Raw genomic sequence first — 19,758 nt, 5'->3', positions numbered from 1 at the left:
TAGCTAACTTACACACACTGGTAGCAAGACTAACTTTCGTGATGATAGATACCCCACCCACTCATCTTTTATGACGTTGATGTGACGTCACCACCCATCCAATAACCAGCAATTTTGTCTTTAGTAACTGTGTTTACGTATGTCACTTAGAGGATGGAAGTAAATACTATTCTATGATATCCACTTCCAATGTATAACGATAAACAATACATCCCTGACTACAAACGGCAAGCCTTCACACCACCACGATTAATGCCACATCACTCGCCAAAAACGCATCACAAACTGAAGCTCGTGTTCTCTTGCACTTTGATAATACTTCTGCTGAGTGTTTGGCGAAACATTCATTGCTGGACTTCGCTATTATGAATGCTTGGATATTTTTTTTCCAATAAATGTGTTAAAAATATTTTACACTGTTGCAGTTGAAGCAGCAGCAGTAGTAGCATTTTGTATCATCTCTTATCATTATCATCACCATCAATAATAATAGTTGTAGTACGTGGTAGTGACAGTAGTTATAGTAGGAAAAGAAATAGTATCACCACCACCACCACCACTACTGAGTGTCTAGCAATCGCCTGGCAGACTGGAGAAGAAAGACCGATGCATGTTTACGGGTAGGGTGGATAATGGGCTTTCTAACAGGCAATCTGGTGCCGAGCACGTCACGGAAAACACCTTGATTGGGCAGCCAGGTGAATTGTGACCTTGGGAAGGAGTTTCTCCCATATCCTCAATAACGCGAATCAGAGGTGTAGGTCTTCGAGTGGTACCTATACAGACAGGATATAGTAAAGATGACTTGTACAAATAATGAAAAAAAATACATCAACATTTCCAGATATTCTTTTATGTAATTCTGTACATTAAGCAAATATTTTTTCGTATTTACAGAAATATCCAAACTCAAGTGTAATCTCTTAATCAGAAACTCTAAGATACGTACACATTCATTACTTTTAAAGTGGTATAAGATACAACTTGAGTACATGAATTGTTTGTGTCATTATGATTATTATAAGTGACCGTAATTATTTTGTCAAGGTATTGTTTTATTACTGCCTTTGACCATTGTAAGTGCCGTCATTATTTATGTCATTGTATCAATGTATTACTGATGTGTTGAGGAAGGAAACCCCTGAGCGTGTCATGATGTGTAATAGTGTACGATTACTGCTTCCTTTCATAGTTGTGGAAATTATCATGCTGGCAATGAACAATTGTCAGTTGCGTGACATAAACACTACCTGCTTTCCTTATCTGCAACACACCCACTCACCCACCCACCCACCCACACACACACACACACACACACACACACACACACACACACACACACACACACACACACACACACACACACACACACAGTCTCTGACCCAAGAAACAAAAAAAACAAAAATTACCCACTACAAATTCTAGTACCTAAAGAGGATAGACTAGGCTTGAGGAAATATCAAATTAGGTAGAAAGCTCCACAGTTTGTTGCATACATGACCAAATACAGAAATAGGCAAGGAGTCTCACCGTTTGTCATATGCAACACCAAATGCACAGGCAGGCAGAAAGCTCCACAATCTAACTCGCAGGTAGGGGAAAATACACAAGCGAGTAGAGAGTTCCGTAATTTACCCATGTGTGGGGACGCTTTCTCTCGACTTGGCTTGATGTTTCAGAGCTAAAGTCATCACAACAAGGAAAGCAGGAAATCAGGTCTCACTCACTCACTCCTCTCCACTCTGCGTCATTCCTCGCCGCTGCATCTCAGTATATTTCTATCCACAAGTTCTGATTTTCTTTCCCTCTCTCCTCCGGTATGCAAAGAAGGTGCCTGTTATATATAGACCACCACCTTCCATGGAGCGTCTTATTCCTCTATTTATAACACCTCGCCAGACTGCCTGCGTCACAGCTATATATAGTGGCTAAAAGAGCGAAGGTTGCAGACGGGGCCACTACACACTACCTTCTAACACTGCGGTTTTAGAGAGAGAGAGAGAGAGAGAGAGAGAGAGAGAGAGAGAGAGAGAGAGAGAGAGAGAATATAATTTCTCTTCCCAGGGTATTATTCTTGTGTATCGTCCATTTAAGGTTCTTCTCTGTAAAACAAAGTATTCAAAAAGTATTCAAAATGAAGTTGAGCATCATATGTGACATATAGTGGTATCATAAAATCAAAACACGTTTAATTGAGTGCCATTTTCATGTCCAGATGATAATATTAAAGTCACTGTTGCAAATCTTTTTATTTTGTTGTGAACAGTATTTATGACGCATTCGTTCTCAATATACAATGACAGTTTTGTGAGGTGTTATGAGATTCTTTCCCATAGTGTAATTACTCGAAAAACTGAACACCTCTTGCATTTCCGTAGTGATTAATGTGGTGGTGAGAAAATACCCACTTTCAACCCGTCCGGAGTCAGTGCTACTTATCAGGCAGAGATGTGTGGCTAGCTATTCTCAGTGTGTGTGTGTGTGTGTGTGTGTGTGTGTGTGTGTGTGTGTGTGTGTGTGTGTGTGTGTGTGTGTGTGTGTGTGTGTGTGTGTGTGTGTGTGTGTGTGAATGTGAGTGTTTGTGTGTGTGTGTTCGTCTGTGTGAGTGAGTGTGTGTGTGTGTGTGTGTGTGTGTGTGTGTGTGTGTGTGTGTGTGTGTGTGTGTGTGTGTGTGTGTGTGTGTGGGTGGGTGGGTGACTGGGTGTGTTGCAGATAAGGAAAGCAGGCAGAGTGTGTGTGTGAAGACCGTCATGTTTCTTTTCTGCAGTCGTGGGAAGCGAGTACTGACTCAGTGAACTGTATGTAAACACACAGGCTGATAGCAGAACGCAACACAGCTGTTCCTGTCAGAGCTTGGTGGTGATGGTAGTAATGGTAATGATGGTGGTGACAATAATGGTGGTGATGGTGGTGGTAGTAATTGTCATTTTTGTTTTTGTTTTCATCATTGTTGTTCCTATTGTTTTTTTATCTTTTTCCCCGTTATTATTATTATTATTATTATTATTAGTAGTAGTAGTAGTAGTAGTAGTAGTAGTAGTAGTAGTAGTAGTAGTAGTAGTAGTAATAGTAGTAGTAGTAACGGTAGTAGTAGTAGTAGTATCAATATTATTTGTTATAATAATAATAATAATAATAATAATAATAATAATAATAATAATTATTATTATTATTATTATTATTATTATTATTTGTTATTGTTGTTGTTGTTAATTTTATTTATCATTTCTTATATGAACGATATAGAATGGTAGACAAGGAGGCACTAGCAACACACGGTTTGGGCACACACACACACACACACACACACACACACACACACACACACACACACACACACACACACACACACATTAAAGAATTGTGTGGCATGAGGCAACACAGCTAAACCGAAGGGGAGGAGGAAGGGATGCCAGATTGAAGGGACGGGAGTAGGAGCGGGTTGTCAGACTGAAGGAGCGGTCTTAGGTCACCCCTCCAAGTGTCGGGGTCGCGACGTGGCCTCTCCTAACAGGATGGAAGTGACTCACCTTGAATATTCTGTACGTATTTCAAGTGAACTTATGTTCTCGTCCCGTCAGGTTAAAGCAAAGGAATTCCTACTTTATGTCACCTATACTCTCTTCACCTCTCTAGTGCAAGAGTTAATTACTAATATTTTGTTCATCCCTTTTACTCTTTCAATATTTCTATAAGTTTCCTTCTATAAGTTCTATAAGTTTCCTATTTGCCCTACATCTGTTTCATCCATCTCCCTAATGCAATAGATAAACTCTTAACTCCCTACGTACTTCGGTATTTCCTTCTAACTTCGATTTGAACCGTTTCCAGAGGGAGGTTTCAACACACATCTCTAATTTCAATAATCCTTGCGGTTCTACTCTTTCGGATGAGAAGCAGGCAACGAGTTCCTGGGATTACCAATAAAACCATATGAAGTATTGAGACAACTAGTTGGTGCTTGTACTAGGGAGATGGACAGAATAAAGATGAAAGAAACTAGAATAAAAATACAGAACAAGACATATCAGTAAACTATATGATATATTAAAAATACTGATTTACTCTTGCATTATGGAATGAGAGTGTATAGAATGGAAAACATGAACAAGTAGGAAGTGCTATAGCCAGGTTCTCACGTACCGAACAGGTCCGTTGGGAAAGAAGACATATGACAACCCACACGCAACATTCTGAGGCGTGAGGGGGCTGGGTAGCTCGTGGTAAAGTGGTCGGCTCGTGCTTTTGATGACGCGACTTCGATCCTGACCCACGGTAGTTACTTAGTGAGATTGGTGACGTTTTCTTTCCAACCTCAGCTAAGAGTTGTCTACAAACCGACATGCCTATCTTAATGATCCCTTGTACGGACGATAAGCATTAAGGCCCGTCCACACTAGCGGGCAGTGCACGCGGGCAGGAGCGAAGCGTTTGCACGGCAACATTTTCTCCGCCTTTGCCCGGCTGCAGACGAACAAACTGCTCGTTTGTAGACAAGCGATTTCACCGGGCACTGCTTGCCATGCATGTTGGCTTTATGTCCATGACTGCCAGTTTGCCAGTCTCTACACCAGAACATCATGTCTACCTTTCCGTCTTTTTCTCTACTTTCTCCTTTTTCTTTTTCTGGGTCAGCAAAAGTATAACTGAGCACAATAACAGCTTTTTGCGGTCCTTGGTTCTCATGCTGTCGTACCGCAGTCTTAATCAGATACACGGATCCGCTGCCTGGATGTACGGGTGCTCGCCTCTGACTGAAACAGGCATGCGTTGCTGTGCGGACGTCGGTTTCTGTGAGCACGGCGGGCTTTGCCCGCTAGTGTGGACAGACCATTAAGCCCAAGCCTTTCTTGGGACTGGTTCATTACTGTGCAGTTGTCGAGGTGCCGGAAACAAAAATATAAACATTTCTAAAGAGAATAATTCGAGAAACGACGATATTATGCGTAATGAATGTTAGTGCCGAGTTAATAGGAGACTTTAAAAGATCAAGCAGATTTCTGGATGAGGATAATAGGTGGAAATATGCCGCGTAACAACAATTCATTGAGATTACTGTGCCTGGCCATTACTTCAGGTTGCGTGTTTTGAGTTCAGGCGCAGCTTTTAACCCCTCACAGTTTGCTCTTTGAGATAGGAACGTTGTGTCTCTTTCACAGCACCAAGGATCGCTACCCGCGGGGACCTTAAAAGGAAATCATCTTTCTCTCTCTTTGTTTCTCTTTCCTTTGTTTTCTCTCCTTTTCCCTGTCTTTTCTTCCTACTCTTCTTGGTAAGGTTATCTTTCTTTATCTTATCACATTCCTTTCTCCCCCTCTTTCCATCATCTCATCCAGCTCTCTCGGTTCATCCTCTCTCTCTCTCTCTCTCCCATCGTCCTTTTCACCTTATCCTCTCTTTCGGCTTCCTCTCCAGCAGTGCGGAAAAAAGGAATGTCAGAACGCCTTTCATCTTTTGTCCCGAGGCTGCTCTTTCAAGGTGTGTGTGTGTGTGTGTGTGTGTGTGTGTGTGTGTGTGTGTGTGTGTGTGTGTGTGTGTATGTGCGTGTGCGTGTCACTCAGGGGATGCAGGTATACATGTATAAAAACGCAATGTATGTTACAAGAAGCTATTAGGCCTACACGTAGGAGAGCTTGTATGGAACGTACCTTTTTCATTTCCACCTAACACTCTCCCATCCATGTATTTATATAATCTTCCTTTGAATCCTCTTAATGACCCGGCTCGAACAGCTTCAGAAACTCTTTTCTCCCTTTTTCACCATGACTATTCTGAAGACCGCAGAGATGATTGGTCTGATTTTCAAGAATGTTCTCAAGTAAACAAATGAATGTTTAGTTTTAAGTTCCGTGTCAGCTCAGAAGGAGGCCAAGGTTTTCTCAAGAGTCGAAACTAAAGAAATGTATATTTTATACTGACCAGGAAACCAAATACTTGTTTTATCTTCTCTTTTTATGTATTGATGGTTGAAGATAATCATGAACGATATATAAGTAAACTAAGTTGTTGTAGCGCCCAGTAGGAAACAACTCTTCACTACAAGTCTTGTCTACTCTTTTCTCTTACCAACTCCCTTCTAACTGACTGTCTTCAACTCCCTCTCTCTCTAGCCTGAAATGCTGCATTTTTTTTTTTTTTTTTTTGTGTTATGTTATGTTATAGTGCCTGTATCATACTTGAAGAGTATATGTTTGAAGCGCTGTTTAGCTTCCGCCCATTAGTGGCGCAGGCAATTTTATTTATAGTGGTACCCATATTAGGGCTCATATCACAACCCAAGCGCATCTTTGGTGTAAGCACCTAGAATCTGGGTATCATGGTGACATGTAGATAACTTTAAACCATTCGACAAATGGCATAGCTTCAAAGCGGTATGTGGTGGGATTCAAACCTACGCGTGTACGTCTGTCTGATCCCACGCTTCACCATCGTATGCACTACGCCACCGCCTCCCTTTATATACTGTATATATATATATATATATATATATATATATATATATATATATATATATATATATATATATATATATATATATATATATTACCTTCATTCTAACTGCTCTTCTGGTGTTGCGTGTCTTCCCTCCTTCCGCGGCCTCACGGCACAAAGCTTTTTCTCCCCCCTATTTTGTCCACCTCCCTATTGCAAGAGTTAATCAATATTCTGCCTTTCATCTCTCACTAATATGTCTGGAACTATTTGCCTGCTTCTATAGTTCTCATTTCCTATGGCAAGAACCGCCTCAAGATACATCTGGCACCTTCATTAGCACGTATATTTATTTCATTTTTATTTTCATTTCTTACCGTGTTATAGCCTTTAGCCAGCGACCATCTTACGTCGAAAAAGTGAAAGGTTAAATAGAACACTGTAGTAGAGAGAGAAAAAAAAAATGAAGCATTGCGAATGTGACACAAAGAAATAATTATAGGTACTGAAAGAAACAGGAGAAGGTGATGCTAGTGGAATAAAGGAATAAGGAAAGGAAAAAAATCAGAAACGACGGGAAAGGTGAAAGACACTTACGTTTAAGGGGAAGGATGTGCTTTTTTGCTCGTTTCCGTGGATTAGAGGGACTGCTTGACCCTATGTACGAGTCTCGTCCATTTGTTTGTCCCTTTCATCATCCTCTGTTATTTCAGTTTTGCACTGTTTCCGCAATTCTGTCTCCTCATCTCACTCTCTGTCTTCCCCGTAATCTTCTTGTTTGGTTGTGGGTTTTCATTGTTTTCTGATCTCTTCTTACTACGTGACCAAACCATCTTATTTTTTTCTTCTTTATCACTTCCGTAATGTATACCACTCTTCACTTCTTCATTTCACAGGATGTCTTCTAAGTTACAGTATGGATGTTCTTGCTCAAAGACTACAAGTGTGTTATCTGCTCTTATTCAGTGTTGGCGAATGGTGTCCCGGTGAGCCGCCTGAGTAGTGACGTGGAGGAGAGCAAGGAGGCTGGCCACGCCCCGCACTCCCGCACACAGGTCAGTGAGTCAGGAAATGAGTTAGTAATGGTAAAACTGGTAGTTCCAGTTGTTGTTGTTGTTGTTGTTGTTGTTGTTGTTGTTGTTGTTGTAGTAATGGTAGTGTGTTTGATGTCAGGTGGCGCGGTTTTGTGAGTTCGGAAGTAAAGAGAGTGAAATGTGATTAAGCAATGGGAAGGGAAGGAAAGGTAGGGTTGTCCAGGGTCTTTGTGATTATGGAAATTGTAACACACTTAGAGGCGCCGCGTTCTTTCCTCTCTCCCTTCTCTCACTGTCACTATCTTCCCATGACTCCTTCATTACTGTTGTAGGATATAAAATTAGCCAGAATTCGCAATATTTCCTCCCTCTTACTTGAGGTATAGTTAACCAGTATTCTCAGTCTCTTAAACTTTTCATTTGTAAACTCTGAAACACTACCTGATTCTACATATTTCACTATAGGAGAAAAGTATGCAAGAATTTACTAATATTCGTAGTCTTTTCCTAGTCTCATCCTTTTCACATGTAAACTCTGGAACTCCCTGCTTGATTCTGTATTCCATCCTGCTTATGACCTAGCTGATTTTAAAGTACTTTTCATAATCTTGGATGTTGTTTTAAACTATTATCTTTCGGGCAAAGTAGAATTCACTATTACATCAAAAATTCTTTCATCAAACGTGCCCCTCCACCACCGCCACACACACACACACACACACACACACACACACACACACACACACACACACACACACACACACACACACCACACTACAACCCACCACACAACACCACACCACACAAAAAAAAATTGATGATTGATATGTAAGCAGGCAATGATTGGTTATATTCAGTAACTTAGCCACATAATTATTATCTTTTCCCTTCCACACTCTGCTAACACAAGGTGGTCACACTCCCAGGATGGCGCCGCACGTTTCTTAAAAAATGTAACACAACGCTCTCACTTCCTAAGGTTTTCACATTGTGTTTTCCGCGTCACTCTGGTTTCATGTCCTTTTATGTTTAGTTTTAACTTTTTTATAGTGTGTGTGTGTGTGTGTGTGTGTGTGTGTGTGTGTGTGTGTGTGTGTGTGTGTGTGTGTCTGCGTGCGTGCCCGAGACTTTCCACTTCATGGAAAGGTTTGATTGTTTAATTTCTTTTGAATGTGTGTGTGTGTGTGTGTGTGTGTGTGTGTGTGTGTGTGTAATTCACTGTTTGATCTGCTGCAGTCTCTGACGAGACAGCCAGACGTTATCCTACGGAACGAGCTCAGAGCTCATTGTTTCCGATCTTCGGATAGGCCTGAGACCAGGCACACACCACACATCGGGACAACAAGGTCACAACTCCTCGATTTACATCCCGTACCTACTCACTGCTAGGTGAACAGGGGCTACACGTGAAAGGAGACACACCCAAATATCTCCACCCGGCCGGAGAATCGAACCCCAGTCATCTGGCTTGTGAAGCCAGCGCTCTAACCACTGAGCTACCGGGCCGTGTGTGTGTGTGTGTGTGTGTGTGTGTGTGTGTGTGTGTGTGTGTGTGTGTGTGTGTGTGTGTGTGTGTGAAAGATAGATAGAGGAGAGAGAGAGAGAGAGAGAGAGAGAGAGAGAGAGAGAGAGAGAGAGAGAGAGAGAGAGAGAGAGAGAGAGAGAGAGAGAGAGAGAGAGAGAGAGAGAGAGAGAGAGAGAGATTTTCCACTTCATGGAAAGGCTTGATAATGTTTACTTTCTTTTAGTTTAGTTGTGTGCGTGCGTGTGTGAGTGTGTGTGTGTGTGTGTGTGTGTGTGTGTGTGTGTGTGTGTGTGTGTGTGTGTGTGTGTGTGTGTGTGTGTGTGTGTGTGTGTGCTGAGAGGGTAGAAATTGAGTGAGGAGTTCGGTTATCGAACATATTGACTGTAAATAGCTCAATCTCTCTCTCTCTCTCTCTCTCTCTCTCTCTCTCTCTCTCTCTCTCTCTCTCTGTGTGTGTGTGTGTGTGTGTGTGTGTGTGTGTGTGTGTGTAATTCACCACGGTCGCCTGCTGGTCACCCAGCCAGTCTTCCCCATTACGGAGCGAGCTCAGAGCTCATAGACCGATCTTCGGGTATGACTGAGACCACAACACACTCCACACACCGGGAAAGCGAGGCCACAACCCCTCGAGTTACATCCCGTACCGGTTTTACTGCTAGGTGAATAGGGGCTACACATTAAGAGGCTTGCCCATTTGCCTCGCCGCCTCCGGGATTCGAACCCGGACCCTCTCGAGTGTGAGTCGAGCGTGCTAACCACTACACTACGCGGTGTGTGTGTGTGTGTGTGTGTGTGTGTGTGTGTGTGTGTGTGTGTGTCGTCCCCAAGGTTTATTCTCCAATATTGCTCAAGATCGACATTTTTTTTCTTTACAATTCTTTAAAGTGTCAGGCCACACTTCCTGGTGCAATAAGATCATGTGCCATAGTCTTCTGTTTAAAATTCGACAGTGATATCTCTTTGGTCATAGAAATCCTATTTTTCTCTTTCTTTCTTTCCTCCTTTTCCTTTCTCTCCCCAAGAAATTGAAAAGACTTCATGTCACACTTCTTGCTATAGTAAATCCAATTTCTATTTTCTTCTTAAAATCCAACTCTGATTTGTTACTGGTAATGGATGTTTTTCTATGTATTTTTTCATTTATTTATTCATTTATTTATTTATATCCTTTAGTGCATCGGATCACACTTCCTGCTGTAAACTGAATTGCTTTCGTCTACTGAAAACCCAACTCTAATGCATCATTAGTGATAGAAACTTCTTCCCCCCACCCTCTCTCTCTCTCTCTCTCTCTCTCTCTCTCTCTCTCTCTCTCTCTCTCTCTCTCTCTCTCTCTCTCTCTCTCTCTCTCTCTCTCTCTCTCTCTCTTTTCTTCTTCATTTTTTTCCGTTTTTATTACATATAGTTTTAGAACACCTGAGATTCTTCAAAGCGTCAGATTATACCTCTTGTCGTAAAAGTAGATATCCTTCGTCTTCTGTTATAAAATTCAACCTTGCTCCATGAATATGCTACGTAAAAGCATTATGTTTCAAAAAATTTCCTTACAAGTCTTCTTTTCAGCTTTTGTGAAGCGACAACCTAGCAGCTTTAACCCCTTCAGTACCATGACGTGTTTCCATATTCATTCTACTTACTATTCGGTGATTTTATACAACTTCAAAAACTTATGTGGGAATCAAAATAGTGAAGACTGTGGCCATCAATCATTTGGTCTCCATAGAGCCTTCCTAATGTAAATAAAATGGTCTAATCATACACAAATCTCAAGGTAAAAAGTTTCCTAGTATTGAACGAGTTCAGTGTTTTTTTATGGTTCTAGAAGTTATTTATTGTTAAGAGAGAGAGAGAGAGAGAGAGAGAGAGAGAGAGAGAGAGAGAGAGAGAGAGAGAGAGAGAGAGAGAGAGAGAGAGAGAGAGAGAGAGAGAGAGAGAGAGAGAGAGAGAGAGAAAAAAAGATTAAATTTACATGGGTAAGAGGCTGCGATGTGATAGCTTCTTTTGACGAGGCGTGATGGAAGGAACCACGGACCCAAGGACATGATGGGAAAAGAGATAGAAACTCTATTGATATTGAAGAAATATATTACAAGATATCTACATTATACGACAGTCATTCATTAAACGAAAATTATATAACAACACAAAATAACAGGGCTTGGTACAAGACATGAGGCTCACTTGTGGCAGTCCCTCGTAAAGCATGTCCGCCTTTTCGCGTCTATTATTCTCACTCTTGAATTTGCCTAGTTTAAAGATCCATCATTGATTGGCATTATCAACCTGATTACTGAGTATGTTCTATTCATTTACTTCTCTATGTAGGGACTATTTTTTTTTTTCTTTTCTTACAAAACAGAATTTTATCAAGTTTGATCCCACTATCTCTTGTCCCTATCTTGGTTACTGAATCTGAGGATTGTGCTTATGTCACCCTTGCATATACTTCCTGTGTCAGTGGTTCTCAGCCTTTTCGAAGCTCGTGCACCCTTCCTGGAGACAAATTCAACTACCTCCGCATCTACGTCGATTAATTACGAAAACTTATATATACATATATATATATATATATATATATATATATATATATATATATATATATATATATATATATATGTGTGTGTGTGTGTGTGTGTGTGTGTGTGTGTGTGTGTGTGTGTGTGTGTGTGTGTGTGTGTGTGTGTGTGTGTGTTTCACGTTCTTTTCTAGTTTAAGGCTGAAAATATGTAAATAATCATATTAGGTTCCTACACACACGGAATAGCTACTCTGCCCTAAATCACTTTTATGTATTGTTGGTGCTAAATTCAAGTACAATATACTAATATAATACATAGATCTGCATTATGCTATAATAGATTAATCTTTTGCATGACAATTTTCTTAAAACGCTCTCATACACATTGGCCATATCCTGTATCCGTCCATTTACCACTTTATTGCCATGTATTCTTTATAAAGTTCATATACCCTGATTGACTCTCGCTTTTCAATCCTTTTTATAACTTCACTCACCTTGTGCCAGCGAAAAAGTTGCATCATAAGAAAACCCAGAATGCGTCTAGATGCGAGCATTACCAACACATTAACACTGCACTGTGATATGTAACAAGTCACAACATTAATCCTTAAAGAGAACCCTTGCGGTGCCTGCGTGAAGAAAAGATTTTTCTGTGTCCTTCCAGTACAGAATTTAGAAGTGGCTATATGGAAGAGAAAGATATATCCCAGAGTGGTTTGTAATGAGAGAACGCCGTTTCAACTAGCTGTGAATAAGATATGTTTTTATTAAGTCTCTGTGTGAGAGTCAGTATAACAGGTTCCCAGCGCCACTGTGCCTCAGCCTCACCCCTCCCTTACCTCTTTGCTTTCCCTCTCCTTAACTTATTCACTGTTATTTGATACATCTCTCCTTAATCACTAACATCTCTGGGACATTATAATGTCCATATCTAGAAATTGCAAAATATATCCATTTTCATCCCTCTCTTTCTTCTAGGTTCTTATAAAGATTTTATTCATCGCTTTTGGCGTTGTGAATTGTTGCATATCGCAGTGAAAGAGTTTAGTGGGATAGCTGGACATTTCCATTGGTCTGTATGTGAGATTCAGTAAAACAAAGGCTGCCAACACCAATGTGCCTCACCTCACTCTTACCTTTCCTCTTCTCTCCACAGGTGCAGCTTGACGTGCCCTCAGAAAATCTTCACGAGACTCTTACTGACGAGGATGGACATCGCTCACTCTTCAGAGAGGCCCCCAAGGTAATGTGTGTGTGTGTGTGTGTGTGTGTGTGTGTGTGTGTATCTGTGGGTTGGTGTCTTGGTGGAGTAGGAAGTTTTAAGTGTGTTCTAGTGATAACTTAACAAGATTTGACATTGACAGTAAGACTCTTGATGCGGCAAGTCGAGGTCATGTGGGGCGGATGTAAATATTTCTTTATTTGTGCCTCCTCAAGATAAATTCACCCCGCGCCGTCACTGTAATCCTTCCCTTGCCGCCCAGGAAGTGAGCAAGGCGTCCTGACTTTCCTCACTCTCCTAACTTTGTAAGACACGAGGCAAAACACCGGTCGCCACCTGTCAGCAATAATTCGTAGAACTTAGGTAACGTTTTCTGGGAGGCCTGGAACAGAGAACACTGGAAGGGAAGCGCTTGCCTAAAATGGCCTATTAACTCTCTCTCTCTCTCTCTCTCTCTCTCTCTCTCTCTCTCTCTCTCTCTCTCTCTCTCTCTCTCTCTCTCTCTCTCTCTCTCTCTCCAGTTTTCGCCGCAGTGTTCTCTATATGCAGTATTCTCAATATTTCATCTCTTTCTATGGTAAACTTTGGAGCTCTCTGTCTAATTCTGTATTTCCCCTTTCCTATGACTATTTTTTTTTTTTTTTATAGATCCCTAAAGAGTAAGGTTTCAAGATGCTTCTAATTTTGAATAATTCTTTTGTTATTCTCTTTGCCCACTGGTACTTCAGTGGGACGTCTTGTTGCCCTGAACAGAGCTCTTACATATAGACGAGAACAAGCTAGCTAAGGCTTATGATGGATTTATTGTTAAGGGGAGACTGTGGAAGACGTGTTGGATATCGCGAAGGACAGCTTAGAAAAAAATTGGTATCGGCCTCAGTCTTACATAATTCTGGTAATGGTGGAAAGAAAAGGTGTTAGTTATGTGAGGTGCATGGTGTGTAATTCACCTCGGTCGTCTGTTGGTCACCCAGCCAGTCTTCCCCATTACGGAGCGAGCTCAGAGCTCATAGACCGATTTTCGGATAGGACTGAGACCACAACACACTCCACACACCGGGAAAGCGAGGCCACAACCTCTCGAGTTACATCCCGTACCTATTTTACTGCTAAGTGAATAGGGGCTATACATTAAGAGGCTTGCCCATTTGCCTCGCCGCCTCCGGGATTCGAACCCGGACCCTCTCGAGTGTGAGTCGTGCGTGCTAACCACTACACTACGCGTGTGTGTGTGTGTGTGTGTGTGTGTGTGTGTGTGTGTGTGTGTGTCCTAGTGTGTGTGAGAGAGAGAGAGAGAGAGAGAGAGAGAGAGAGAGAGAGAGAGAGAGAGAATATGTATGTATGTGTTAATTAATTTTCTTTACTTTGTGTGTGTGTGTGTGTGTGTGTGTGTGTGTGTGTGTGTGTGTGTGTGTGTGTGTGTGTGTGTGTGTGTGTATACGCGCGTCCTTTGCCCAGCTGTGGTTGCCCTCCCCTCTTCCCTCCCCTCCCGAGAATGCCTTTCACTTCAGAAAGGAGGAGCGAGTAGGGAAGAAAAGATAGAGGAGTGGACTGATGATGGGGTCAGTGTTATGAGAGGGGGAGGGGCTGATTGGGAAGGGAGAGTGCGAGGGAATAGGGTGATTGTGGCAAAGGAGGAGAGAAGGAGGGATGTTGGGGCTGGGGAGGGGAAGGGGAAAGGAGAGGGAAGAAGGGGAAAGTGTGAAGTGCTGGGGCGGGGATCAATAGCGTGCGCCTCTCAACAGGTCCCACTGGCTGAGTCGTCGTTACGGGTAAGGTAAGGGAGGGTAGGGGAAAAGTATGCGGAGGAACGGGAAGACAGAGAGGTAGAGATGACAATTTAGGATTGCTGCAGAAGTACTGGTGTGTGTTAGTGTGTGTGTGTGTGTGTGTGTGTGTGTGTGTGTGTGTGTGTGTGTGTGTGTGTGTGTGTGTGTGTGCTTCTTTCTTTTCTCGCAAAATTATGAAAAAGAAACTGCCATAATATTACTGTTTACCTCAATGATTTTTAAACGCCAAAAAATATAATAGGAATAGAGAATCTAAAACCTCAGAAAAAAAATATGGTTGAAATTAAAATTAATACCATTGAAATAAAACTAAGTAGAATATAAATAAGACAGTAAAATCGAAATAGTTTAAGTAGAATCTAGTGAAAGTAGACTTCAGTATATGGATATTGTAATATTTTGATGATGGCGAAATATTTCCATGTTGATGATACATACGACTCGACGCGCTGTGGCTGAGCGACGCTTCGATGTTAGGTAACGGCATTTGTCAGTCCGCTGGTGTTACCGGCGTGTGCTGTAGCGTCGGATAGCGCCAGCTTAAGGTAGTAATCGGGAGGGAACCAAGAAAATACCAACCACATCATATCACACCTATTAGTATTGAAAAGCTGCACAGAAAATTAATTACTAGCAAGAAAAGAACAATAAAACAAAATGCACAAAGGAAAGTATTCATATTAACCATTCCATTAACAAAATAAGGAAACTCACTGAAGGCCGTAGTAAAGGCTCATCCTACCCCGATTACTTAACTGGACATTTGAGGTGCGTAAAAGAGAGATAGTGGAGAAGTAGGAAAGACAAGAAAGTTACTGAAAGGTAGAATAAAGATTGGGCAAAGATGAAGAAAGCATGGGAAAAAATAGGAAAGCAGAAAAGTCACAGAAGTTAGTGAAAGGTAAAGAAAAGATCGAGAAGGGAGTGGAAAGATAGGGGAGGTGAAAAAAAGTTCAGAAAGTTTGGTAAGAGGAAGAAAGATTGGAAAATTATAGAAAAAATAGGGGAAGTAAGGAAAAAGGTTGAAAAGTATAGGGAAAGATGGAGGTGAGGAAGAGGTACGAAAAATTGGGAGGTACTCGTAGGGAAAACTGGTCCTTATAACTTCACGTGATTGTTTTTTACTGTTCTCAATGGGCCTTTTTCAGACTTTTGTTGCTTTTGACCAAAGCCTGTCTTACATAAACAAGAGATATTCTGGAGTGGCAAGCTTTGTTCAAAATGGCTGTGCATTCCCTTTATGAAGCCATACAACTGAGGGCTTCGTGGCCGAGAGTAAGAGAAAAACACGTTGGGCAGGTGTGGTGTACTATACAAGAGTTTAAGGGGGACAGAGATGTATACTCCCTTTAGTCATTTGCCGGATTACTCAGTGATCTGAGTGAGCGCAGCGCCTTAAATCTGTACGAGGGTGTCCTCACAATGCTGCACGTTGCAGAGCACTGCGTCTTTTGTGACTAATTGCTTGAAAGAAGTGAAGAACACCTGACAGACACGAAGGAAGTAAAGACTACAAGAGTGCATTATCATGACCTTGGTATGGTTTGTGGTTTCCTCCCTATTTTGAACCCACTGTCTGAAGACAAGCAGAAACAAGAATAACTAAGTGCTCCACTAGATGAAATATTTCCTCGGGTCTAATGAAACGAGACCAAGAAAGGTCTTATTTGTGATATGAAGCATGACATCAGCTGTGCCAGTATTAGAGAGAGAGAGAGAGAGAGAGAGAGAGAGAGAGAGAGAGAGAGAGAGAGACTTGGAAACTGATAGGTCTATCGAACGGCGAGACGCTCATATGACTAGGCTCAGGTGAGGCGCTGTTATCTCTCTCTTCTCTCTCTCTCTCTCTCTCTCTCTCTCTCTCTCTCTCTCTCGGCAATATTGCTGGTGTCACGCCTCTCTCTTTTGTTTGTATATATTTCTTTCTTTCATTAAGCTCGCCTCGTGATCCCCGCCACCAGAGTGAGCAATCATGAAACCATCACACCCATCCCCACCGCCACCGCCACAGCCACCACTTTGAGGAGGAGTAGTAGTAGTTAGAGGAAGAAAAAGAAAGAGAAGGAGGAGGAGGAGTAGGAGGAGGAGAAAGAAGGAGAAGGAGGAAGAATGGAATGCATGGGTAAGAAAAATGAGAGGAAAGCGTAGAGACAGTAAATGGAGAGAGAGAGAGAGAGAGAGAGAGAGAGAGAGAGAGAGAGAGAGAGAGAGAGAGAGAGAGAGAGAGAGAGAGAGAGAGAGAGAGAGAGAGAGAGAGAGAGAGAGTATCCAAATGAGTCATGGGGCAGTTTTGATACGAGAATATCAGAGGACTAAAGATGACCGAAATGCCCTACTGTTCTTACAACAGTTGAACATATTTTAGGTAAGCAAACAAGGAAAGTTTCAGGGATCCATCGGCTCTTTACGTGGTACACTGTTTCTTCTTTCATGTAATAATTATCTGTCCACTTAGATGCTAATCCATAAAGAATAGAATTAAAAAGGATTATTTAAAATCGATAACCTTTGAAACCACCTTCATCAATGTGTTCAAGTCGAACGTAGTATGAATTACAGAAATAGGGAAGAAACTCCATAGATTACTGATAAAATATATGAAAGAGAATATATGAAAAAAGATGAACAGACTAGGGGTGACCATGATAGAGGTGAGGCATACAGTTAGCAAGATCAGAAAAGCAGGTAGCGTGAAAATAACGCTAAAGTATAATAAGAGAAGCAAGCTTGTGGTGCTGAGAGAGAGACTGAAGACTGTCAGATAGTGCTCCGCATCCTGATTGAGTTCATCAATGGCTCTCGTTTTCGCCGTAACACGGCGCCTCTTAGACGGCAGGGGCCCGCCAGGACACCGCGTGGGACAGCTCTAGAACCCCCGCTGCGTGCTTGGCGAGAGGTTGGGAAGCCGAAGGAAGCTTGTCGTCGGCAAGGCAGTCGTGGGAGCCTTAGTGGTGCGAGTCGAGGATCGAGGGAGCTTTGACGGCTGCGATGGGAGAGTTAGGGGCGTTTACTTCCCATGGAGACATTCCTCCACCTTCTCTGGAATTCTCATTAGATAAGTCACGGGTGAGATGATAGGACAGCTTGGCGGCACTTGAATCTTGTTGGATGGGAGGAGAGCAGCCGGTGTTGGGACTGGGCGGCAGGTAATGAATAACAAGCTAACCCGCTCAGGTTGACAGGAACACCTTGAGCCGGTGCTGTTGCTGGTGATGATGGCGGTAGTGGTTGCAATGGTGGTGGTGGTAGAGTAGATGGAGAGTGGTACAGAGGACTGCTACATTCTTGAAAGGCGCGGCTTGTAGTGCTCTCTTCAGAATTTCCCAGTCAGCGAAATGAAAGAGAATGATTTAATGAAATTGCATTTTTACAGAAAGGAAATTTATTAAAATAATAAAATTGAAGCAAAAATAATAGTTAACTGACAATCTTTCTAAGAAAAAAAAGGAATTGCATTTTTCCCGAAGAAGACTGATTAAAATTGCGAAACTGAAAAACGTGTAAATCAAGACAAGCTCCGTAAAGAAAAATAAAACAATTAGGTGAGGACCAGACAGAAACATCCCAAGAATATTTTACAGTGTACGGTAGTTCATATTGCTTCGCTTCTTACCCTTCAAACAGGACTTTTTTTTTGTATGTGAGGGGATCACTGGCAATAAATTTTGAAGAAGACTAGCCTTCTCTCTATTCAACATGTCTTTTTTTATGTTCTTTAAAGACAGGACGATGGAATATTTTTGGAAATACGATACTCCTTTTTGTGTCGCCTTAACTAAAAGTCACTACTATTTTCATTTTACTTACTCTTTCGCACACTGAACCTATATTCTCTATTCTCTATATATCCAACTTGCTTTTCTTTCTCAAGTTCTTAAAACACACGAAAAAGAATTCATGAATACAATGTTGGTAGTGTTAGTCAAGATTCGCTTCTTTACTTGTTCATCCTTCACTTCGTGTACTCATTCCTTCCCTCTCCTTGATTCTAATTTCCCTTTTTTTCATGATCTTAAGTGACACGACGAAATATTTAGAAATACGTGTTTGTGCCACCTCAAGAACCTCTCCTCGTACACTAAGACCCTTTCTCTCTCTCTCTCTCTCTCTCTCTCTCTCTCTCTCTCTCTCTCTCTCTCTCTCTCTCTCTCTCTCTCTCTCTCTCTCTCTCTCTCTCTCTCTCTCTCTCTCTCTCTCTCTCTCTCTCTCTCTCTCTCTCTCTCTCTCTCTCTCTCTCTCTATGCCCAGCAGACGTCGGGCGTGCGCTACTCCCCCCTGGACCTGGCACTGTACATCTACAAGACAGGGGACGAGGAGCGAATCACACTAGCCATCCAAGAGCTCATTGCTGAGGGCCTGGTGAGTGTGTTGTGTGTGTGTGTGTGTGTGTGTGTGTGTGTAATTCACCTCGGTCGCCAGCTGGTCACCCAGCCAGTCTTCCCCATTACGGAGCGAGCTCAGAGCTCATAGACCGATCTTCGGGTAGGACTGAGACCACAACACACTCCACACACCGGAAAAGCGAGGCCACAAGCCCTCGAGTTACATCCCGTACCTATTTACTGCTAAGTGAACAGTGGTTACACATTAAGAGGCTTGCCCATTTGCCTCGCCGCCTCCGGGATTCGAATCCTGACCCTCTCGAGTGTGAGTCGAGCGTGCTAACCACTACACTACGCGGTGTGTGTTTCACTGTTTGATCTGCTGCAGTTTCTGACGAGACAGCCAGACGTTACCCTACGGAACGAGCTCAGAGCTCATTATTTCCGATCTTCGGATAGGCCTGAGACCAGGCACACACCACACACCGGGACAACAAGGTCACAACTCCTCGATTTACATCCCGTACCTACTCACTGCTAGGTGAACAGGGGCTACACGTGAAAGGAGACACACCCAAATATCTCCACCCGGCCGGGAATCGAACCCCGGTCCTCTGGCTTGTGAAGCCAGCGCTCTAACCACTGAGCTACCGGGTGTGTGTGTGTGTGTGTGTGTGTGTGTGTGTGTATGTCCTAAATTATTATTACTATTATCATCATTATTACTATTATTATTATTATTATTATTATTATTATTATTATTGTTGTTGTTGTTGTTGTTGTTGTTGTTGTTGTTGTTGTTATCATCATTATTATTAATCTTTTTCTTATTATTGTTATTATTATTGTTGTTATTACCGTCATTGTTAGCGCTCTAAGCAAAAAGGAAGTCATGAGACAGAGTAAGGTAAA

The 19,758-nt window shown here is 42.1% G+C and overlaps 1 protein-coding gene across 3 annotated transcripts in view; it reads left to right on the top strand.

Moving 5' to 3' along the window:
- Positions 1-19,758, top strand: part of LOC123513146 — a 139,316-nt gene that overhangs the window by 113,317 nt on the left and 6,241 nt on the right. For all 3 annotated transcript variants that reach the window (XM_045270055.1, XM_045270053.1, XM_045270054.1), the window contains 3 exons: positions 7,399-7,487; positions 12,669-12,755; positions 18,776-18,883. In XM_045270055.1, coding sequence (XP_045125990.1) covers positions 7,399-7,487; positions 12,669-12,755; positions 18,776-18,883 — 284 coding nt within the window. The remainder of the gene's footprint in view (positions 1-7,398; positions 7,488-12,668; positions 12,756-18,775; positions 18,884-19,758) is intronic.

Source organism: Portunus trituberculatus, chromosome 35 (genome assembly GCF_017591435.1).
Source record: "Portunus trituberculatus isolate SZX2019 chromosome 35, ASM1759143v1, whole genome shotgun sequence".
NCBI classification, from domain to species: Eukaryota; Metazoa; Arthropoda; class Malacostraca; order Decapoda; family Portunidae; genus Portunus; species Portunus trituberculatus.
This window is presented reverse-complemented; position numbering and strand designations above follow the sequence as displayed.